This window comes from Mus musculus, chromosome 11 (genome assembly GCF_000001635.26).
Source record: "Mus musculus strain C57BL/6J chromosome 11, GRCm38.p6 C57BL/6J".
Taxonomy (NCBI): domain Eukaryota; kingdom Metazoa; phylum Chordata; class Mammalia; order Rodentia; family Muridae; genus Mus; species Mus musculus.
This window is the reverse complement of record NC_000077.6, coordinates 75,203,966-75,228,715: the sequence shown is the minus strand read 5'-3', so window position 1 is coordinate 75,228,715 and position 24,750 is coordinate 75,203,966. Positions and strand designations below refer to the sequence as shown.

The 24,750-nt window shown below is 49.3% G+C and overlaps 1 protein-coding gene across 2 annotated transcripts in view; it reads right to left on the bottom strand.

Moving 5' to 3' along the window:
* Rtn4rl1 (reticulon 4 receptor-like 1) overlaps positions 1 to 24,750 on the bottom strand; it is a 73,777-nt gene that overhangs the window by 39,054 nt on the left and 9,973 nt on the right. Inside the window, exon 1 of one of the 2 annotated variants that reach the window (XM_006533225.2) lies at positions 14,519 to 14,705. The exons of the other annotated variant lie outside the window; for it this stretch is intronic. Coding sequence (XP_006533288.1) covers positions 14,519 to 14,690 — 172 coding nt within the window. The 5' untranslated portion in view covers positions 14,691 to 14,705. Of the gene's footprint in view, positions 1 to 14,518; positions 14,706 to 24,750 lie in introns of those variants that run through there. 2 annotated transcript variants of the gene reach the window in all.

The window sequence follows — 24,750 nt, the reverse complement described above, 5'->3', positions numbered from 1 at the left end:
CACATGCACGCACGCACACACAATTACCCACTTTTGATTATTTTGTTTTATACTCCCTTCTCGGGGAGAGGGTGGGCTCTAGGGCAAAGGTCAGAACACAACTTTAAGGAGTTGGCTCTCTCCAACCGTGTGTATTCCAGAGATTGAACTCAAGTCCTCAGGTTTGGTGGCAGGCTCCCTTTCCCCCTGAGCCATCTCACCAGCCCCTGTCTGACTTTTTTAAGATAGGGAGCCATGTAGCCCAGGCTGGCCTCAAACTTGGAATGTAGCTGAGGATGACCTTGAATTCCTGGCTCTCAATATCCGGGATTACAGGCTTATGCCATCACACCCAGCTCTGACCTTACAGATGAAAAACTGGAAGTTGAAAGAGGATAAATGTCGTGATGGAGGTCCCTGGACAGATTTGGAAAGTGGTGTGTCCCAAAAGATATGTCCACATCCAAATCCCTGAATCCTGTGACTGTGACCGTATTTAGAAAAAGGGCCTGTGCAGATGTAATTAAGTGAGGGATCTTGAGAAGAGATGATCCTGGATTACCCAGACGGGTCCTAAATTTAATGGCAAATGCCCCTATTAAAGACAGAAGAAGAAGCATGTGAGGACTGAGACAGAAGTGACAGCCACAGAAACTGTGAACAGCCACCAGAGCTGGAAAAGGCAAGAACAGATTGTCCCCGGCATCTCCAGAGGGGGCATAGCCCTGAAGACATCTTGATTTCACATGTCTGGCCTCCAGAGCTGTGAAAGAATAAATCTCTGTGGTTTTAAACCACCGAGTTTGTGGTAATTTACAGCAGCCGTAGGAAACTGCTAGAATCCCACAGCTGACAAATGGCAGTGCCAGGCTCTGGCAGGCTGACCCCAGACTCAGGCTCTGCTTGCCATGTGACTCTGCCAGGGCAGAAGCCCAGGCTCCATCCTGCTGCCTCTGTGACCTCAGCTTCCTCAGTCAGGCAAAGTCAGTGGTGTGTCTCGGGGGCTGTGACACCAGCTGCAAGGAGTTCTGGGCAATATGGAGTGGAAAAGAAAGGCTTAGAAAACTGCCTGAGATTATGACCTGCTGGGGGCATAGGTTCAGTGTAACTTCTCTGCCTTATGGTGGCAGGTCCAACCACGCTTTATCATCATCAGCAGCAGCAGCAGCATCACCATCATCATCACCACCACCACCAAAATCTTTTACTTTTCCTGTATGTACCTTGCCCGTGGGTCATACTGTTTGTATGTAAGTTGGTTCTCTCCCACACCCTGTGAGTTCCAAGGATCAAACTCAGGTCATCAGGCTTAGCAGCAAGAACCTTTACTCGCTGAGCCATCTTGCCAGCCCCGAAATCTGCTTTCCATTCAGTACTGACTTCTGAACCCATCACCCCATGCTTTGATGAAGCCCCCTTAGAGTGGGCTGGCACCACATTCACTCACACGTCCACGTCTCAAGGGCTGCTGTAACGTCCAGCATGAACCAGTGACTTCACGCTTGCAACTTGGACTCAGACTAACAGAGGAAGAGAGGTTCTTCCAGTGAGAAGGAAGAAGTAGCAACCTGGGACAGTAACAGTTTCCAGAGATGATCTTGGGTGCCAGGCCAACCTTGTATGCATTGTCTTGGTTTGTGCGTGCATGCAGGTGTGTGTGTGTGTGTGTGTGTGTGTGTGTGTGTGTGTGTGTGTGTGAGAGAGAGAGAGAGAGAGAGAGACAGAGACAGAGACAGAGAGAGAGAGCGCTTCACTATGTAGTTCTGACTGTCCTGGAACTTACTATGTAGATCAGGCTGGCCTTGAACTCTCAGAGATCCAACTGCCTCTGCCTGTGCTGGGATTAAAGGCAGGCATATGCCATCACTGTCTGGTGGGCTGTATCTTAAAAAACAAACAAACAAACAAACAAACAAACAAACAAAAACAGTCTGGCATGGTGGCGCACACCCTTTGATCCTAGCCCTCGGAAGGCAGGGGCAGGCAGATTTCTGAGTTGGAGGCCAGCCTGGTCTACAAAGTGAGTTCCAGGACAGCTAGGGATATACAGAGAAACCCTGTCTTGAAAAACAAAAAAACAAACAAACACAGTGCTCAGGCGACTGAGGAGAGAGAATTGCCACCACAAGCTGGAGGCCAGTGGAGGCTACCAGTAAGTATGAGGCAACCCTAGAATACACAGCAAGACTCTGTGTTAAACCACAACAAAAATAACCAGGTCGTAGTAACATTGCCTCTGTGTGAGGTGTGTGGGTGTGTGGGTTGGAAGGTTGGAGGGGTATGCATTTATGAAAAAATCTAGCAAACCATGAGTCCATTTGTGTGCATTTTCTCATGTGCACGTACATATCTGTGAATCTGCATTTTAGGGGCTCAAAGTTGACATGAGTGTCTTCCTTAATCGCTCTCCACTTTGTTGAGGTAAGGTCTCTTGATGAACCCGAAGCGCATTCACTTAGGCTCTTCCCGTCCCTGCCTGACTGACCACTGCCTTTACCTGGGTTTGGAAGATCCAGTGCTTTGCCCACTGAGCCACCTCCCCAGCCTGAAAGTTCCTTTGTGTCCCAGCCGTTTGAGTTTCTTCTCCCCCCACCCCCATCCCTTCCTTCCCTCACCAGTATCTCAACCTTTAGGTCTCAGGCAGGATTTCACTGTTGAGACATGGCTGTACTGGAATTTGCTATGTAGACCAGGCTGACCTCAAACTCACAGAGATCCTCCTGCCTTATCGTCCTGGGTGCTGATGTAATAGATATGCAGCTGCATGCCTAGCCATTCAGGGACATTAAAAAAAAATTTTTTTTAATGTGTACATTTTGTGTGTGTGTGTGTGTATATACGATGTTATGTGTCAGGTGTCCAAAAGGCCAGAAGAGGGCATCGGATCCCTTGGCACTAGAGTTAAGGATGGTTGTGGAGCCACCATGTGACCCAGGTCCTCTGCAAGAGCAATGAATGTCCTTAACTACCAGGCCACCTCTCTAACCCCACGAAACTGTATAACTTTCAAGGCCAGAAAATGTAGGTACCAGGAACACAGATGTGAGTTTCCAAACATGCACACACATGTTCTTTCATGAAGAACTTCCCCCAACGTCTCTGACCAGAGGTAATTAAGGCGTAATTAAGGCCTCTCCACAATGTGCGATCAGTTCCCTCAAGAGGCAGCTGGCTCGCTCATCAGTAAGGCTTCAGCACAGAGGAGTGTACCTGGCACCCTGCTGGAGTCGTTAAATGTTTGCTGACTGAGTCAATGTGAAATGTCATCCTCACTGATAACCTGACCTAGTCTGGAGGGCTCAGGGCCACTGCCCAAAGAAGCATCCTTGGAAGCAGACTCAAGGAAGAGAGTGATCGAGGTGAGAGACGAGGCAAGGCTCAGTGCAGCATAGCCAGTGTGTTGTATACATGGGGGTGGGGTGGGAAGAGACTGACCCATGTGTAAACAGAGAATCAGGAGGAAAGGGGGCTGTGAAATGATGATGGAGGGAAGACAGGGGCCTTTGGTTTTTCTCTTTCTTTTTTTTCTTTTTTGGTTTTTCGAGAAAAGGTATCTCTGTGTAGCCCTGGCTGTCCTGGAACTCACTCTGTAGACCAGGCTGGCTTCGAACTCAGAAATCCTCCTGCCCCTGCTTCCCAAGTGGTGGAATTAAAGGCATGCGCCACCACGCCCAGCTCACTTTTGGCTTTTCAAGACAGGGTTTCTCTGTGTAGCTCTGACTGACCTTCCTGGGACTTGCTCTGTCACTTCAAGGCTGGCCTCAAACTCAGAGATCCACTTGTCTTTGCCTCCAGAGTTCTGGGATTAAAAGCATGTGACACTACTGCCCAACTGTTAATCTTATGGATTTTATGTATGAGTGCTCTGTCTGAATGTATGTCTCCATATCAGAAGAGAACATCAGATCCCATTACAGATGGTTGTGAGAGCTGTCATGTAAGTGCTGAGAACTGAACTCTGGATCTCTGGAAGAACAGCCAGTGTTCTTTACCACTGAGCCATTCCCTAGTCCTTCAGTAAAGAGAGAACAGTGGATAAAGGCACTTGCTCTCAAGCCTCAGGCCTGAATTTCAACCCCAGGATCCAGTGGTAAATGGACAAGACTGACTGCCACAAATTGTCATGACTTTCACTTGTGTGCCATGGCATACGTGGCTGAGTGTGCGCATATACGTACATAAAATACATAAATGTTAAAACAAAAGTGTAAGGGAAAGAAAGGAAAGGTGGATTCTAAGAACTGAGAGAAGCCACCGGAAGATGGTAACACATCGGAATATTATGGTCAGATTGTCTTTCCTAATACCACAACTGCCGTGAGGAGACTGGAGACAAGAAACCGAAAAACACCAATTAGGAGTCTCCTGCCGTGTTCCGAGCAGGAGCTGCAGTCTGGGTTTTAGCAGGCGGTTGCAGGGGATGTGCACAGAAGGAGGTGGACTCGGTCGCCTATGGTGGACGATGACGACGGTCGTGGCATGAGTCAGTAAGCACCCCACAGGAGCAACTAGATCCCTCCCCGTCCTAGATTTGGACACTTCTATTAATGTGGTCAAAAATTATAGATGCTTTTTTGGGGGGAGAAGGCACATCAAACTTTCTGACTCACTGTGCTCCCAGGCAAATGCTTCCTCATCATAATAACTCTTACTGGGACAAGAAGTCTCTTCTGCAAGCGAGGGAGCAGGCAGGAAGAGCCTGGAGCGCAAGCCAAGGCTTCCTTGCAGATTCGAGAAATGAGTTCAGAGACATTGCATGCAAACTAAGGCCAGAGAACCTGGAAAGGGTTTATTTTAAAAAGGACAAGGTGGTCGTTGGCCATGCTGCCAGGTACCTCTTCTTCTAATGAGTCCTGTCTTTCCCCTCACCCCATTTTCCCATTATCTCTTTCCCTTCCTTCCTTCCTTCCTTCCTTCCTTCCTTCCTTCCTTCCTTCCTTCCTTCCTCCTCTTCCTTCCTTCCTTCCTTCCTTCCTTCCTTCCTTCCTCCTTTTCCTTCCTTCCTTCCTTCCTTCCTTCCTTCCTTCCTTCCTTCCTTCCTTCCGTCCTGAGACAGGGTCTCATTATGTAGCCCTAGCTGAACTGGAACTCACAGAGACTGACATACCTCTGCCACCTAAATGCTGGGATTAAAGGTATATACCACTTTTCCCAACTATCTTTTTAAGGGTTACTTTTATGTATCTGTGCTTTACCTGCATGCATGCCTGTCCACCAGGTGCACGCCTGCTGCCATTAGAGGGTGCCCTCACATGAGGGGGTCAGATTCCTTGGAACTGGTGCTACAGATGGTGGTGAGCCACCATGTGGGTGATGGGAACTGAACCCAGGTCCTCTAAAAGAACAGCCAGCTATAGATGTGTTAGTGCTCACCTTTACTCCGGGAACTGGGGAGGTGGAGGCAGGTGGATCTCTGAGTTCAAGGCCAGCTTGATCTACATATTGAGTTCCAGAACAGCCAGGGATATGTAGAGAGACCCTGTCTCAGAAAGATAAAAGTGTTCTTAATCACTGAGCCATCTCTCCAGTGGTCCTCCCTTTAAAAATGTGATTATATGAACGGTTCCATATGCATACATCATGTGTGTGCCTGGTGCCCTCAGAGGCCAGAAGATCCCCTAAAACTGGAGTTAGAGGCGATTATGAGCTGCCATGTGAGTGCTGGGAACTGAACCTGGAACCTCTGCAAGAAGAACAAGTGGTCTTAATCCCCCACTCCTTTCTCAAAGATGGGGTTCTCTGTAGTCCAGGCTTTTTTGTAACTCAGAATGTAATCTCAAAGAGCTTTGAGCTCATGACAATTCTCCCTCGACAATTCTCCCGCGTCAGGCTTCCGAGTACTGTAGTGGTAGGATTATAGACATGGGCTAACTCAACAGACTTATGCTAGTGAACTTCTAAGATTCAAAAAGGAGAAACAAGTAACTCTTGAGAGGTAGATAAAAGGTCAAGGTTATTATTGGCTACATACCAAGTTCAAGGCCAGCCTGGGCAACATGAGACCCTATTAGAAAACAAACAAATATAGAACAAAAACAACAAAACAAAACAAGACTTTCAGGTTCAAGAAGTGGTTCACAGGTTCAGAGCATATACTTCCAGAGGACTAGAGTTTGACTCTTTGATTCTCTGCACTCATATCACATGACTCACAACTATCCAGGACTCCAGCTCCAGGAGATACAATGCCTCTGACTCCTGCAGGCACCTGTGCTCATATGCAAATCCACACACAGACCCATAATTAAAAACAGTAAAACTAGGGCTGGTGAGACGGCTCAGTGGTTAAGAGCACTGACTGCTCTTCCAAAGGTCCTGAGTTCAAATCCCAGCAACCACATGGTGGCTGACAACCATCCGTAACAAGATCTGATGCCCTCTTCTGGTGTGTCTGAAGACAGCTACATTGTACTTACATATAGTAAATAAATAAATCTTTAAAAAAAAAAAAAAAAAACAGTAAAACTAGCTGGGCGTGGTGGCGCACGCCTTTAATCCCAGCACTTGGGAGGCAAAGGAAGGCGGATCTCTTGAGTTAGAGGCCAGCCTGGTCTACAAAGTGAGTTCCAGGACAGCCAGGGCTACATAGAGAAACCCTGTCTCGAAAAACAAAACAAAACAAAACAAAAAAAGGACTGGAGAGATAGCTCAGCAGTTAAGAGCACTGACTGCTCTTCCAGAGGTCCTGAGTTCAATTCCCAGCCACCACATGGTGGCTCACAACCATCTGTAATGGGGTCCAATACCCTCTTCTGGCTTGTCTGAAGACAACTACAGTGTACTCCTATACATAAATAATAATAAATCTTTAAAATAAAAATAAAATTTAACTTTTAAAAAATGAACCAGTAAGATGGCTCAGTGGGTAAAACTAGTTTCCATACAAGCCTGACAAACTGAGTTTGATCTTTGCAGCCCACAGTTAAAAAGGTTTGACTACCAAATGCAGTGCCCTTACTCACATATATACAAAACACAGAGAGATAGTCAGACAGACAGACAGAGAGGCAGACAGACAGAGATACTGGGAATGTCGTAGCTATTTGTAGAGTCCAGGACTAAGGTGTTGGGGGTGGTGGAGAGGCTAAATACTTAATTTTTGGTCTTGCTGAATACATGTGATAAATATTTCAAATCACTGCCATATTTAGTGGAGAAGTCTATACGTCCAGTTCCAAGTTCTGGGGATAATATTAAACCTCCTAATATCCAGAATAAAAGAATGGAGAGGAAGAGGAAGAGATGGGCAGGGTTAGAGACAGGAGCATCTGAGATAACAGCTCACTCAGTAGGCCAGGCTGGCTTCAGACTCAGCTGTCCCCCTGCCTCCACCTTCCCAGTGCTAAGCCTTTCTGCCTGGTTTCAGATACTCTTCTGAGTCACAATGCTTCCAAAGGTGGGCCTTTCGATCTGTCACACTGTTACTCTGTCTTGCTTTCTGTCACACTGTTACTCTGTCTTGCTTTCTGTCACATTGTTACTCTGTCTTGCTTTCTGTCACACTGTTACTCTGTCTTGCTTTCTGTCACATTGTTACTGTCTTGCTTTCTGTCACACTGTTACTCTGTCTTGCTTGCTCAAGTGGCTCTGAGCTGTGTCTCCAGGAATGGTGCCCCTCCCCCCTCCCCCCCCCCCCCCGCCCCCATTCTCCTTCCTTGTGTAGACAGAACTCCCTCCTTGTGACATGCGGCCACAATGGAGCAAGGGGCAGACTGCATTTGAGAAGAAAGTTCCTCTCTAAGTTCCAAGAGTGCTGACCCATGTGGGTTTTGGATGCCTGACCTTGGCCAATTAGTCCCTTGCTCAGTGTAACCAACCGAGTCACAGATTCAATTGGATCTGCAAACATTTATCGAGCACCCCGGTGCCAGCTGATTTCTGTCTGCTCTGTGAGTGCAATGAAGCTCCTCTCTGCAGATTGGAGTTATTTGTATTTCAAGGCAAAAAAAAGGTAAGTTTTAAGTACCTTTAAGGGGCAGTAATGGATGCCTTGGGCAGGGTGGGGCATGGGCTGAGGCGGAGGGTGAGAGGGCTGGGAAATGACCTATGAGTCAGGATAGCACAACCTGGCTGAACACAGACATGAGAAAGTGGACAGAGAAGTCAGATAAAACCTGAGCACTTTTCTCTCCCTTAAGTCCCCCACCACTTTCTTTTTAAACAGAAAAAAAAATGCATTCACATAGAAAAAAATTAACACAAAAGGATACCCAGTGAAAAGTAAGTCTCCTTTCGTCTCTCAGACCTCCAGTCCCCAGGACCTTTCTTCAGAGGCATCCCACTGCTAACTGTTTCTTTTGTGTCTTTCCAGAAAACGTCTATCACGTACAAGCAAATCTTTCTCTTTTAAAATCCAAATGTTATCACAGTGTATTAGCACTGCTCCTGCACTCGGCAGTACAGCTTGGCACTCAGCCCGCAGCAGAGCAGACTCACCCATCCCTTGGATCGCAGAATTGCAGTGTTCAGGGTGCTACATTTCTTACCAATCAGTCCTCCCACTGATGGGCGTTTAGCCTGTTTCCCGTGCCTGATATTATGGGTGGCGGTATCCCTCATACTTTCTTATTCAAATCTCTGCTCACTGGCTTGAGGGTGTCCAGGAGACAAGCTCCCAGGTAAGGGCCTGCTACATTGAGAAGGCTCCAGCTGTGAACAGCTGGAAGTTCTCTTAGAGATGTCTCTCCAAGACAAGTCTCAACTCCCTTCCTTGCATGCTCAGTTCCCGAGTGATATGTGACCACATCACAGCAAAGGAAGAGAATCTTTTTTCTGAATTTAGAGAGTCAATTTGTGTAGTTGGGGGTCCCGCTAGGGCTATCAGTCTGTAGCATCCTCAAGTTGTGGGCTAAGAGCAAAGAGAGAGATCAAAGTTTAATGATGCAATCAATGCCTGGCTATCGCACATGCTCTATCAGCTCGGGCTTCATCAGGTACTATTATTGCCATCGTGATGCAGGGAGAGCCCCACCTTGCCAATGGCAGAGAAAGCTCCCGGTGTGGGTCTGGTCTGTGCATCAAGTTGCTTTAAAGGCACCGAACTGGGAGCCTCCTCAGCTCTTGGAACTGGACGAGAGCTGAGACAGGCAGTTCCCACTTATCATGGCTTGGCATCTGGAACTCCCAGGCCTTTGCCAGTACCTAATAAACACCATACTTCATGCTTTGCCGCTGTCACCCACGCATCCCCTGATGCCCGCTGACGATGGCTGCCACTGCACACAGTCAGCATTTCACTTTTTATGACCTGGTTTGTTTTGTTTGTTTGTTTGTTTTCCTTAAGACAATTCAGCCTGAATGATGTCACTGTGACATAATAAAACCACAGTTTCGAGTTAGAGGTGAGGGTAAACATATAAAAATTATATAAAAAAGCCAGGTGGTGGTGGCGGCAGCGGCGGCGCACGCCTTTAATCCCAGCACTCAGGAGGCAGAGGCAGAGGCAGGCGGATTTCTGAGTCCGAGGCCAGCCTGGTCTACAAAGTGAGTTCCAGGGCAGCCAGGGCTATACAGAGAAACCCTGTCTCGAAAAAAAATTATATAAAAAATTAGCCTGAATATGGTAGTCTAATCACAGCACTAGGGAAACAGAGATATAATGAGACTCTCTCAATGAATCCGTGAATAATAAATGCACTGTCTTCATTTTGGGGGTCAATCAGACCTGAGTTCAAATCCTGGGCCTGGCATAACTCTCCGACCTTGGGAAGTCACTTAACTCCCTTCAGTCTTAATTCTATCACCTGTGAAGTGGGCTAAGAGCCTGTTCTAATAGGGATAGAGTGAAGAGTCAGAAGGATAATGAATTAATTATTTAAGAAATTTTTAATAGATGGGCCTTACTCCAAAAATGACCTCAGTCAGCCGCCGTAATGTATGTAGAGAGCCTGGCACATAGCAGCGGCTCAATAAAGCGTCACTCTCCTTCCGCTGCTCTCCTGAGAGTGGTCATTTCCAGAACAGAGTCCCCATCTCGAGGGAAACACTCTTAGAACTTCCATGGGAGGAACCTGGCCCAACTCTTTAGGGTTCCATCTCATTTTGAGTCCAAACAATTTTTTTTTAATCCCAACAACACATGCAGCTCACATTCTGGAAATCCCTCATCCCCTTTATGCACAACACAGCTTCAAATTACTTTTGGCCTTTTCCAAAAAAAAAATCAAACCCACCCTCAAAGGTCAAGGATTCGACAGTCAGTGCTATAAGAGGAAAACGCTGAAAATCTGAGGCAGTGTTAGAGTCAGCTTTTCTGAGGAAGCATGGCAGAACTGAAAGAAAAGCCCACATGTGCACGCCCACATGAATACACACACACACACACACACACACACACACACACATGTGCACACACATGCACATATAAACATACACTCACAAACACACATAGATACAGATTCACACTCTCACACATGCATATATACACAAACATGCATATACACACAAAATACACATACACAGACTTACACACATATACACATATAAATATTGTCACCCAAGTACATTCACACATATACACACAAACACAAATACAGGCAGCCAGGCTTGGTGGCGCATGTTTTTAATCCCAGCATTCAGGAGGCAAAGGCAGGCAGATCTCTAAGTTCAAGGCCAGCCTGGTCTACAGATCTAATTCCAGGACAGTCAGAGCTACACAAAGAAACCTTGTCTCAAACAAAGAACACATACAGGCACACATACATACACACAAACACACACAGATACACTCCCTCCCTCTTAAGCCAGCCCATTCCTTGAGACATTTGCATTGGGCCTTCTCAACGGGCAACTATACCTCAGCACTCATCAGTCCACGGCCTGAGTCTAGTCCTTAGCCTCAGGAGTAAGAGCAGAGTCTGTTGGGTCTGAGCACTGTGGGCTCCAGGGGAATTCTCAGATAGTAGGCTCAAGGACAACATGCCCAGAGGAAAGTGGTGGCCAGAGATGGAGGATGGAGTGGCTATCCCTCCTTTTATGGGAATGGTCAGAAAGGAGTTTGGAGTTTTGGGATCAAAGATGGATACCTTGGGTCTCCTCTGTGCCTGATTCCACTGTTTTCACTGAGAACTGCTGTTTTATCTGGCTGACTTCAAATCCCAGAGCTTAAGTGATTCTCCTGCTTCAGCCTCCCAGTTTTATAACGGTGTGATAACAGGACCTGAAATGCTTCCACAGAGGTCACTGGCCCAGTCAGGGAGCAAGTGGCCTTACCTCAGAATGCCCAAGGGCCCATCCCACCATCCCAGATACCTTGGGATCTTGTTTTCTTCCAGCCCCAATCTGGGAGAAGTTCCTGACCCTACCTAACTTCTTAAAACAAAACAAAACAAAACAAAACAAAACAAAACAAAACAAAACAAAACAAAACAAAACAAAACCTGGCTTCCCTGAGGCCAAGTAAAGAGATCCCAGGCTCCAAAATCATCCAGGCTAGATTTACTCCTGGGCTCAACCAGATACAGTGGCACAGACCTGTAATCCTAGGTCCTGGGTAGAGGCAGGAGGATTAGGAGTTCAAGGTCAGCTCTAAGCTATCCTGAGCTATAGGAGACCCTGCTAAAAACAAAACAAAATCACTGCCGTCATCAATAGAAACAACCCCCAGTTCATGGACCTCAGACTGCATAAGGAGACCCTGTGCTGCTGGGCGTATCACATTGTCAATCTAGGGATTAGAGAGAGGGGGACAATGGTGTCCAGCTAGCTCTCCCCCTTCCTCCACCTTCATCGTGTCTGGGACGCTAGCTCATAGGATGACACCACCCCCATTCCGGGTGGGTCTTCGGTACAAGCCCAAGGTGTATCTCCAAGGTGAGTCCAGTTCTGGCCAATTTGACAATGGAGTTGAACCATGACATACGGATGGAAAAATTTGATGAAGGTACCCCCCCCCCCCAAGAAGGCTCAGCACACAAAAGCACTTGCTGCACAAGCCTGACAAGCAGAGTTTGATGCCTGGAGCACTTAGGAAGATGAGAGAACCAACTCCATAAAGCTATCCATCGGTTACCCCAACAAGTGCTACGTGGCAGGCACCCCACCTCCACCACACACACATACAAAAAAAAAAAAAAAAGATAAACATTTAAAGATGGCAACCAACATTCCCAAGGCATGTGACTCTACTGTTCCTGAAGGAAGCCTGACAGTTACTCCTCCAAGCTTGCAGGGACGGAGGGAGCCCTGGAGCCTGACAGCAGTAAAGCTTTTATCTCGAAGGCAGCAGGTATAAAGGGAACCAGCTACTGGGAGGACCTAGAACTGGCTCTTGGGGACAAGACCTTTGGCCTTCCCTCACTCTTCCCCCTGCAGCACACGGGTGGGTAAGGGGCTCTGACTGCTGCAGGTCCCACCTGTGGGAAGGAAATAAAACACAATGGAACTCCCAGCGCTGAGGAATCCCCATGTGTACTACGGTCCCTCTCTAGGAATGCTTGCTGTAAGATCCAGTCGGCTCCAGACAAGTCCTTATCCTTGGCTAATTGGTTCACATCGATTGACCTTACAAGTGGGTCTAATGTATGACTGGTAAGAGTCGACCTGCGTGCCAGGCAACCCATGCGGTTAACTAGCTGCCATTCAAGCAACTGAACGAGATGCATGAACCCAAATTTCTCAGAACGCCTCTGATGGGTTTCACAGTCACATCTCCATCAGTGGTATGAAATATCTGCTGGGACAACGGTCCCGTTTAAAGGTCACAGGTCCTCTGAGACTGTGGAGATAACAATAGGGTAGATTCCTTGGGGAGGCAGAGTGAGTGCTCAGGCTGTGACAAGAGTCTCCTAGCTCTGTGCTGGCTCAGGCAGTCACAGGCAGAGAGAGGGGCTGAGTCCCAGGGCAGGCAGGGGAGCAGTCAGGCAACCTTCCTGGCACTCCTGTGAGCTAGCTGGCTTCCACTTGCCTTCTGCTCTGTCTACCCCTCAGCTGTTTTCCCAGGAAAGCCAGAGTCAGCCTCATCGAACCCATCTCTGTGGCTGGGGTGCTTCTCCTTCCACATGGGAGCTGATGTTCAGTCTCCTTGTTATCAGTCTCTGAAGTGGAAACCTGTTACAGACACCAGAACATTCTGGAAAATCTTGCTGGAGTATGGGGAACAGCGGCTCTCCCCAGTGTTGCCCCTGGGGAAGACTGACAGGTAGCCAGGAATGCCTCCCAGCCCCCCAGGGGGTCCGACAGCCACCCCCAGCTTTTCTAGGTCTGTTAATAAGCCTTAGCTAAGACCCTGAGCCCCCTCCTCAGGCTTGATCCTTGCTGCTTCGCCTTATCAGCTGGGCTTTTCACAAGCACTTAAATTCATGAGAGAAGAGAAAAAGTGAAATCAGATAGAAATGCAGGTCTGTTGGCTGTTTTCTCCAATGAAATAGCTCTGAGTAAACAGACGACGCCTTTGATGAAATCCCAGCAGGCTTAAACAATAAAGCTGGTTACAAACTCAATCTGGCGGAGATATCAGATCTGAAATTGTTTCAAAAAAATATGTCAACATTTTCTAATGCTCCTGGAAAGGGGAAAAAAAAAAAGATTTCCTGGACTGCCCACCATGGGGTTTGGGTCAGGGAGACAGAACAGTGGCCACCTCAGTTTTGGTCTCTGCTCAGACCCCCATGGGTGGTGCACCAAGAGCAGGCTGTTTCTGGCTGGGCCCGTTCACCTGCTGGAGTATAAACGGCCATTTACAGGAAGGCACCAGCCTTCCTCCTGGCTACCATTAAACCACCTCCCACCAACCCGTGCCCTTCTCTTAACTCTCCGCCTTCCTTTCTCTGCCCACCCCCTGCCAGCGGAAGCTTTTAAAACAGGTAAATCAGACATGTCATTCCTTTGCTTGAAATCTCTGCCATCACACAGCACTTAGAACAAAATGCAAACTCCTCCCTCAGCCTACAAGATCCTTGGATCCTACTACTTCCTCCTGCTCCCTGCATTCAACCTTGTAGGCCCTTCCTCCCAGTCCTGGAGCAGGCCGGTTTTGTCCCTGCCCCTGGGCCTTTGCACCTGCTCTAAAATTTGTCTGGGATGATTTAACCCAACCCACAGTCATCCTGCCCACCTCAGCTAAAGTTCTTTCCCTAGCCAAGCACAGTATCAAATTACAACCACTAGCTGAAATCATCTTTTGGGTTTAGTTATCAATCCTCTTCTTCGAAATGCAATCTGTCTGCAACTTGGGCCTGTGTGTTTCTAGGCTGGCAGCTAGTGGCTCAGCGCACAGTAGGTGTTCAGAGATTACTATGTAAATAGAGCAGCAAAGACGTCATCAGTTCCCTTAGGTATCCTCTAAGCCAGTACAGTGTAACTAGAAGCCAGGAAACCCACTGGCTTGGTTTCTCTCTAGGGGTCTCTCTGTCTGCCCTGCCTCCCCCCACCCTTAGCCCCAGACGTTAGGCCTGAAAAATCAGGTCCGGTCTTGGGGCACAAGCTCAGGTATGAGCCAGGCACAGGACTCCTACTCCCTCATAGCCCCCCTCCCCCCCCCCCCCAACCGGCTTGCTCACATTTGGCCTCTAAGCAGGGGTGTACCCAGTGAGGGACTCACCGCCCCTCCCATCGACCTTCTTGGAAAAGCGAGGATGCGGGTGTGCATTGAATAGGCTCCCTAATCCGGTGCTTGGGGTGGATAGAGATGCCACCCCGAGGGCACAGGGAGTCCCACCCCACCCCCCACCCCGCCCCAGGCCGCGATCGATCCCTGCCGTTCCCGGCCTCATTACCGCAGAGAGCAGCCCGGGCTGGCAGAGGAGCCAGACGGCTGTGGAGGGGGCGGGGAGGCCTCTTTGGCTCCCTGGCCCGGATTAAATATTTACTATGTTTTGTTTGGCCGTTGGGGGAGGGGCAGGGAGGGCTGTCGCATCGATCTGTAGCTGCCGGGCCGGGCAAAGGGCGAGGGCGATGCCAGGCCCCGTGCCCAGAAGCGATGCTCCTGAAGTGGCAGCCCCCCTACCCCCAGGCCACCAGCCGCGCTGACAGATCTGGGTTGCTGAGCTACTTGGTCACTGGGAGCCTCAGCAGGCACTAGAATCCGAAGTCCCATCCCAGTTCTTGCGCCCCTATCCAGCTCAGGACATCCTAAGCCACCTCACAAGCTGTTTAACAGCAGCCTGAACAGTGTCACGCTCCCCTTTTTACAGATGTGGACTAGGCACGTGCTGTGCGACCTCCAGGGATCTGGTCACTAAGGTCGCCCTGGCACTTTCCTATCCGAGGCAGCGAGGCAGCGCTGCGAGTTTGCCTGGTGCGCTCTGCCCCACTAGGCCGGGTTTGCAGCAGAGAAATGGAAAGGGGAGTGTCCTTGTTCCCACCGGGCTCTGTGAGTGTGCTAAAAACACCTGCACCTGCTGGGTGTGTACTCAGATAGGCTCCCAGGGGCCCTTTACACTCTCTCTCTCTCTCTCTCCTCTCTCTCTCTCTCTCTCTCTCTCTCTCTCTCTCTCTCTCTCTCTCCTCTCCTCTTCTCTCTCTCTCTCTCTCTCCCTCCCTCCCTCCCTCCCTCCCTCCCTCCCTCCCTCCCTCCCTCCCTCTCTCTTCCCCCCCTCCATCCAGTCAACACTTGGCATGAGAAAGAGAACCCAAGCCTCACTGGGTGCAGTCAAGCTGCCTGACCCTTCCCCCTCCTGGCACCGTGGGCATTAGCTGCACTAGGTGGAAAGACCGAACACCCTGCAAAACAGTGGGCAGCACATTAGGCCCAACCTTGGCCCCATCTCTACACACACACACACACACACACACACACACACACACACACACAGAGGAGTGGCTGCATCATCCCGTGATGTGTATCCATTTAGATATACATGCCTGGAGTTCACATTGTAGTTCTAATACTCAGGAGACAGAGGCAGAAGGATTGGGAGTTTTATCTAGACCTTGTCTCAAAACCAAAAGCCAAGAAACCTGTTCATAATCAGAATTGCCCCAATCCATCTCTATGTCTCTATGAATATATGGAAGGACACAGCATTACACATAAACCCTGCAATGGTACACACAGACACACACACCTCCTTCCCCATCCTTTTCTTATACACTTGTACACATATACACACCCATGCACTGACATGTGTATCCCTACCACATCCCTATACATGCCATGTATCTATAACACACACACACACACACACACACACACACACACACACACACACTTGCGCACAGTGACTGCGGGCGGCTGGGGAAGAGCTGCAGCCTCCAGCCCTGCTCCTATTTAAAGAGAAGCATTGCTGGAAAAGGAACAAAAGCAAAGCCAGCTATAAATAGCCACCTCCCTCCTGCTTTTCCTGCCCTCAGGCCGAGCCTTGCCTCTTCTCTCCAGCCTTGGGCCCAGAGTAGCCAGGGCAGGCCTGGGGGTAAGGGGGGGTGGGCAGCAGGGGCCCCAGAGGCCACTTGGCCAACCACTGAGCAATGGACCAGACCAAGGGCTTAGGACCTCGGTGGGTGCAGGGCCACAGCTCTAGGCCACCTGCAGCCAACCCAGGGTGCCTAAGCCCAGCACAGGGGGAGGGAGGCTGTGGCCAGGGCTGCTGCATCAGCAGAACTGTAAGGCTGCCAGCTGCTGGTGGGAAGGCAGGAGCCAAGCAGAGGCACTGCTGCCCTGGTGCCGCCTTCCTGGCCAGGCCAGACCTTTCCTTGGTTAGGTTCCTACGAGGCTCCTGAGAGCGACTCTGGGTTCTTGTCAGAAGATGGAGTGGGGCTGGGCATGGTAGTGTATGTCTGTAATCCTAGTATTTGGATGGAGAACTGTCATGAGTCACGGGGTGGGGGTGGGTATAAGCACACCTGTAATTTCAACACTTGGGGGTCCCAGCACCCACATGGTGTCTCACAACCATCCATAACCAGTTCCAGAGGATCTGGTGCCACCTTCTGACCTATAAGGGCACCAGGCACACACGTGGTGCACATGCATACATAGATGCAGACATAACATTCAAACATAAAATAAATCCATCACTTGGGACGTGAGACTGGCTGGAGATGAGGTGGTCAAAGCCAGCCTTGGCTACATAGTGAGTCTGAACGAGACCCTGTCTGAAAAACAAAAAAAAAAAGTAACATGGGCACAAGAAAGAGTGCCAGAGCCAGATGTGGTGGCTCAGCCTTTAAATCCAACACACCCGAGGAGGCAGAAACAGATGGGCCTGCAAGTTTGAGGCCAGTCTGGTCTACACTGTGAGTGCCGGCTCGTTAAGGCTACCCTGTAAGACCTTGTCTAAAGGAAAAGAAAGTCAGGCCAGGAGGGTGAGATATACTTCTGCCAGTCTTAGGGAACTTCTAAACTTCTACACCTTCTAATCTCAACCCCCTCTTGGAGGGCTGTTAAGAATGAAGTCAAGCAAGACCAACGCAGGCCCTTGGGAGCTCTGGTGGGTTGTGGATGGGGGAGATGACAGACTGCCCTCTATATCTATATCCATTAAAACAGTAATAGTTCATTTACTCAGCATTACCATGTGCCAGGCACTGGGCTGTCTTCTCCATGCTTGGGCCTCTGTGAGGCTGGTTCTGTTTATTTTTCCATTTTATAGACAAGAAGACAGAATCAGAGGCCTATTCTCAGGGCACACAGATTTCCAAAACGCTGAACCAGGGTGACAAAGCGCAACTGCAGCAGAGACCAGAGTGGACCTAGTCTCAGGCTAGCCCTCAGGTACCAATGGAAACTTCGGCTGCACTGTTGCTACTTCCAGGTTAGCCCAGGCTAGGTAGGCTGCAGGGAGAGAGCACTACAGGGGTCCTCCTTCCCCACTGAGCTCTTCCCCAAGACCTGTGGTCTCCATCCACACCCCCAACCCCCAGTCCCTGGTTTCCTGAGGGGCCTCTCCACGCCAGGCCTGGGGGGAGGGGAGGAAAGCGTGCAGGCAGACCTACTTTCAAGGCTTTAATCCTTTTTTGCTTAAAGGATTTTTTTTTTTTTTTTTTGCTTGGGGAAGACTTGGTCTGATCAGAGGAGAGACGCAGGGAGCTGACAAGCTCGGAGGATGGGGGTAGGGAGGAGAAAGAAATACATATTTATTACCCTCAATTATTAAAAAACAGATAGTACCAGATCTTAGGTCCTGGTAGACACCAGCAGCATTTGTTCAAGGACCATTTTTCTTTCCTTTTTCTTTTTCTTTTTTTTTTTTTTGGTTAATTCTGTCGAGATGGTAATGCAGTTTGCTTATTAGTAAGAACATCCGGCCAGTCCCAGTCGGGCGGAGAGGTCACTGCAGTGAGGCACACAGGACCGGTGACCTCGGAGCGCCCATATTCCTGGTATAGGGAAGGCACAGGCTTCAACTCAGCAAAGAGAGAGGGTGGCACAGGAGGGGACCTGTGCCCTCATTTTGGTGTCCCCACTGCTCTCTGGGACAAACCCTCCACAGTAAACAGCCTTCCCACAGGGTAGCTCTTCTTTTCTAAGGGGTGATAAGAGACAAATCAATGGCTCCCAGCTTCGTTTGCCTAGAAGGCGATAGCTCTCCACCCAAGCTGCAGAGAGCTTCACTGGGGGGGGGGGGCACTGACAGCTCCTAGGACACACCTTTCTCCTTCAGAAATCTATTTCCCTGCTAAGAAGGCAGGCCACAAGCTCAAAGACGTGAGCACCCCCCATAAGGGACCTGAAGCCCATTGAGGCAGCCTGATCCTGGAGGCTAGCAGGCTCTTTGTTGTAGATCCTATAGCAAGATGGATGGAGGGCAAGGCAGGCCCTGCAAAACGAAGAGGAAAAAAACAGCAGGAGAAGGAAGCACAGAGAGAGGAGCTGGGCTCACCACACACAGTAGGGCCTCAGTACAGGGCTTCTGAATAATTCAAAGGCAATACAGAGAACAGCACCAAGGTTACACGGATCCCAACAGGCAGAGGGCATTAACCTATGTTTTTGTTTCAATTTGCTTGAGCCTGTCTAGTGTAACATAGGCTGGTCTTGAACTTGCTTTGTAGCCAAACCTAGTTTTGAAATCCGGGTCCTCCTGCCTCCACAACACAACGGAGGGAGTACTGAGCCCCTGAGAGTTAAAAGCATTTGGTCACGGTTAGACCAGTGGTAAGTTTCTGGTTCCACAGTGTTTCTACTCTGTCTGCTTAGCCTAATCTGCAGAGGCTACAAGGGGAACCTAGCAGGCCAGTCATAAGGCCAGAGGAGCCAGGCAGGAAGCTCTGTCTGCTTCACAGCCACAAGACCAAGGTGCAAGGCTGGGGCTGAGTTTGCTTTTCTGATCATGGTCCTGTTTTCTGAGAGAAGAGACAGATGAGAAGTCAGAGTGGGCAGCGGTTTGTAGAAGTGGTTGGTAGCTAGGCCCCACCCCCACCTTGTGGCTTCCTGGCCAATAAACAGTCCAAGGATGTGTCCACAACATCTCCGCATCCCTAATGGACAGGGCAAAGAGTTCAGATTATCAGAATGAAAAGACTCATTCCAAACATCTATACCCTCCATGCTAGGTAGCCCATCTGTGCTGGCCCTGAGATTCCAGTCATGGCTACACTCAAGTCTCAGCTTTGGATGACAGGCAGTTAAACTTCAAAGAGCTGCCAGGGGTGGGCAGGAGGAAGACAATGCAGGACTTCTCCGGGGAAGGAAGTTACTGCTGCTACTATTCACATTGATGACTGTGTTCACAGAGTGCCTATTCTGGGTCAGGCCACAGCAAAGTGCCAAGAGCTTTGTCTGAGACATCTTCTTTACTCTTTTTAACTCCATGAGGTGGGTACTACTACAACCCCATTTCATGGATGGAAGGAACTCAAGTTCAAGAAATAAAGTAACTCCCAGGATTTGAGTCTGGGTTTGCCCAGATCCCAGGGTTTAATCACTAACCCCACCCCCACCCCCAGGTGGCAGGCTTGGCCCTCCCAAACCTTCCTGCGATGGAGAGAAAGCTTCAGCTAAGGGTCAGCCACTAGCAAACCAAGCCAGGGAGGCGAGGCTCTGCAGAGAGAAGTTAGTGATGAGGCACTGGAGAGGAGGGTGTATTGCCAATTGGTTTGAATAATCTTTGTAATCCACTAGCCAACTATGATCTTTTCCTTAAGATTTATTTTATTTTATGGGTGAGTCTTTTGCCTGTGGTATGTATGTGCATCGTGTGAATGTCCAGTGTTCAGAGAGGCCCATAAAAGGCCATTCCCCCTAGAACTAGAGTCACAGGCAATTGTGAGCTGAGTTGTGAGCTGGAAGAGGATCAAGTGCTTTTAACCATTGAACCATCCCCCTTAGCCCTGAAGCTGACTATTTTCAATGCTGTGTGACAGCGGGGAAAATCGTTCTAACTCTCTGAGCCTGTTTCCTCAGTTGAGGGATCAGAATGCTTTAGCATCAAATTTCAAAGAATTTACAATCCCCCTCCCCTCCACGTATCCAGGATGACCTCGAACTTGCTATGTAGTGAAGGATGATCTGAACTTCTGACCCTATTACCTCTACTTGCCAAGAGCTGGGATGAAAGGCATATGGAACACAGGACCTTATGCTTGCCAGGCAACTGAACTACCCCCTCAGTCAAGGAATCTAAAAATCCATCGACTCCCCAGCACGAGTCAGGAGCAAGAGGCATATTCCTCTTCATCCCTATCCTCAAAACTCTTCTATAGTCACAAACCACCCAGCATCAAAGAAAACACATGCCGCTGTAAATCTGCCTCTTGGGTGCCCCAGCAACAACCTTGTTCACTCAGTGCTAAGGGCATGTTCACAGTATACACACACACACACACACACACACACACACACACACACACTGAGAGAGAGAGAGAGACAGAGAGAGAGAGAGAGAGAGACCTCCTTTCTGATTCTTGCTTTGGGTTGTAACTGGATGCTCATGAGTCACAATGGATGTCTCTCCTCACCTCCCATGATGGCTTCCACCCACCCAGTTTCCTGCAAGGCCTCACCTCTTTTCTCAATAAGCACAGAGCCAAATCTGTCAGCTGTTAGCCATAATGTGGATTCTAAAGGGGACTTTGCATGGCATATCATAGAGCCTTCACAAGAATTATTACCTCCAAAAAACAAACAACAACAACAACAAAAAAAAAAAAAACAAAAAAAAAAAACCAAGCCAGGTGGTGGTGGCACACGCCTTTAATCCCAGCACTTGGGAGGCAGAGGCAGGCAGATTTCTGAGTTCAAGACCAGCCTGGTCTACAGAGTTAGTTCCAGGACAGCCAGGGCTACACAGAGAAACCCTGTCTCAAAAAAAAAAAAAACAAAACAAAACAAAACAAGAATTATTACCTTGACTTTGGCCAATTGTGGTGGGGCGCACCTTTAATCCTAGCACTCAGGAGGCAGAGACAAGAGGGTTTCTCTGAGTTCAAGGCCAGTCTGTTCGATATAGTGAATTCTAGGCCTGCCAGGACTACAGAGTAGAACCATGTCTGGGGTAACTGGGCTAAGTGGACACAGTGACGGAGGCCTGGGGTCTCTGCCACTCTCAGAAAGCAGAAGAATCATCAGAGTCCAGGCCAGCCTGGGCTACATAATGAAACTCCTGAAAAAGAAAGGTGCTCAGGGGCTGGAGAGACGGCTCAGGGGGTAAGAGCACCCGACTGCTCTTCGGAAGGTCCTGAGTTCAAATCCCAGCAACCACATGGTGGCTCACAACCATCCGTAATGAGATCTGATGCCCTGTTCTGGAATGTCTGAGGACAGCTACAGTGTACTTACATGTAATAAATACATCTTAAAAAAAAAAAAAAAAAGAAAAGAAAGGTGCTCAGGATGGGACTAGGGAAGCTAGGACACATTTACAGGCTGGAGGAAGGAACCGCTGGAGGAGGCACCAACCCCCCCCCCGCCCCCCCTCCCCACACAGCCGGCTGCGCTTCCGTGAACTCCTTGGGTTTTGAGATTTCAGTGATTTTTCTCCTTTTGAAAGCCTGTGGTTTTCTACCATAGGTATAGACTATTTGGCAAGTTAAAAAAAAAAAAAAAAAAAAAAAGACTGTGGCTCTTGAGCTGACCAACCCTCCTCCTCCTTGATAATTAAGGTTCTGCAATAATAAAGTCCTGCCAATCTACCTGACCACTAATCTGCCACCACCGATCTGCCACTGGTGACACAGACAGCAGGGACTGCTTAGGCCGCTCACCCAGCCCTTCCAGCTTCTCCAACCTCTTCTTCAAAGGCTCCTTGTCTCAAAGTCCAGCCAGGTGAGCTGGAGAGGAGGAACTTCTCCTGACCCCGCCACCTGCCCTCCCCCCAACCCCCTCTCCCAAGGAATTGAAACCACCTGCCCTGACACCTGCAGTTTCATTTCCCTTCTCTCCAGCCATGGCTTCTCCCTAACAGGGCGTTTCCCCCATCAGGCTGAGTTTCCTGAGAGCAGAGACTCCACTTAGATGACCACCTGCTCCCTTCTGTACCACAGTGAAATTCAGTTACCCAGGAAATGGCAGGAGGTGATGCCAGTGGCAGAGAATTGGCTTAGCATTCGGGGGGGGGGGGCACATGACACGACGGGGGACTTGGGTTTGATCCCTGGCATGGCCCAAACCAAAACCAAACAAAGCTAAGTAGGAAATGATGACAACAGACTGGGGCTCAGGCCTAGCTAACACCGATGGTCAACAGAGACAGAAGGATGGGGTGGGAGGCAGCAAGCGAACAGACAAGACTGCATGGGAACTCAGCTCCATGCATGTGCTTTGCAGTATAAAAGAAGGGCAGTGGAACCCAACCCTTGACCACGTCTCGGACTGTTGCTGGGGCCACAGAAATAGCCAAGAAACAAATCTAATGCTGGTGTGTAAAGGGGTTCAGCAGACCCACCAAACCTTCCCGACTCCATCACGGCAGATGCCTTGGTCTCTGAGGTTGGGATGGAGCCCCAAGCCCTTGTCCCCTCCAGGGGAATGTGAAGCTAACTCTAGGGCACACCTCAGAACGCTGGTCCTTCTCCAATCCCAAGAGCAGTCAGCTAAACCGACAGGCACACCTGGGCCTTGGGGCCTTTGTACTTCTCTGTAGGGAGACCTCTTCCCAGGCTGAAGTGGTTCTGATCACCTACAGAGCTCCCGCTTTCCCTCTGCTTAGGCCCCAGTTCCAATATCGCCTTATCAGAAAGGCTTCACAGCCAATCTCTCTAAATCAAAAGCTCTCTGGTTACCTTCTATCCTTTAATTAACTCTGCAGATTTTCTGCTAAGCACTTGGCCTTACTGGAGAGATTATAATCAGTGGTTTATCACCTACTTTCCCACCCCCCAACTATAGTGTATGCTGCATAAAAGCAGGGGGCTTTGTTTAGTCATTGCATCATCCCCTGCCCAGAGAGCAATAGGCCACCAGTCAACAAGCCACTACACCCAGCCAGATACAATGGCTTATGTAATCACAGCATTTGGGAGATAAACACAGGAGGACTGTAGTGAGTTCAAAGCCATCCTGGGCTACAGAGTAATTTTTGAAGCTAGTCTGAATTACAGAGACTGACCATGCCTCGAAACAAAAACTAAAATCCCAACAATCGTAACATCCATCTTTGTGAAATGGCAGAGACCCCTCTCATCTTGCCTCACCCTGTGAAGAGAAAAATCTGAAGGTAGTCATAACCCATTTACATGTCCTGACAAGAGCCATGACCTGGCTGGCTCCATCCGAGGCTCTCTTCTGGTAAATACAACTGGTAACACTAAGAACAGAGCGTGAAGCAGTGCATTGTGGGAGGGGAAGCAGAAAGGCCCACTTAAAGAGTAGTAAACCTTATCAAGCCATGGGCAAGATGACAATCCAGGGAAGTCAAAAGCAGGGTAAAGGAGCCGGAGCTGGCTGGGCAGGGGAGAGGCCAGGAGGGGAACTGCAGAGAGGCTTGTGTGAGCCGTCTCCTTCCTGGAGGCTTGGGAAGCATGATCCTGCAACATTCGTCCATTTCCAACAAGCGTTGATTCTGCAATCAAATGTGTCCTCCAGGCAGACTCGCTGGCCCACCAGGGGCAGTAGGCCAATTATAGGAAGAAGAAAACCACCACCACCTGCAGCCAGCCCCTGGCCAGCCTCTGCCCACCACCTGATTGGGTGATAAAGTGTACCCCTCAGCAGCCTCCCTCTGTCTGACCCTGTGCAGGGCTACCCGCCTTTCTTCCTCTGCTTGGATCTTCTATTGAAACCACAGGCCTGGGCAACAACCCCGAGGCCTCCTGTGAGCAGAGGAGAGGGCGGGTTCAAAGGAGCAAGTCATTTTCACAGACGGGAGAGAAGACTAAAAATGAGCAGCCTCTCACCCCAGGCACCTCCTGCGCTCAGCTTCGGTTAGCAGTCTCACCTCCTCCAGTTCGGTGCAGCCTCATTTAAACAGTTCAGATCTCAGAAGCCCACAGTGTCCGCCAGAGATTTTCACTGGCCACAGAATCAATAGTGCAAATTTTGTTCCAAAAAAAAAAAAAATCTTCCAAATCCAAGCCTAAACTTTTTGGAGTGAGAGTGTGTGTGTCATGTGTCACAGACACCCATGAGACAAACACACACCACTGCTTTGTCCAGCAATGGAGCTGGTTTTGGTCAGCCCTGGAGCAGGTTGAAAGCGCCTGGACATTAATACCTCTCCAGAAGGTTGGCTCCTGACTGCTTGGGGGGTGGCATATAAATCCACCAGGCTTCTCTGATTTCCTCTCAGGGTGAGATAAAGGAGATGTATGCTTTTTTAGACTGTACCCCAAAGTTTCCCGGGTGAGTTTACGTTCTGGCTAGCGCAGTGGGGAGCTGTGTAATAAGGTGTTGTTTTGGCTCCTTGCCTTCACTCTGTCAGCTCACCACTTGGTCCTGGCATTTCCCAGGGTCACTTC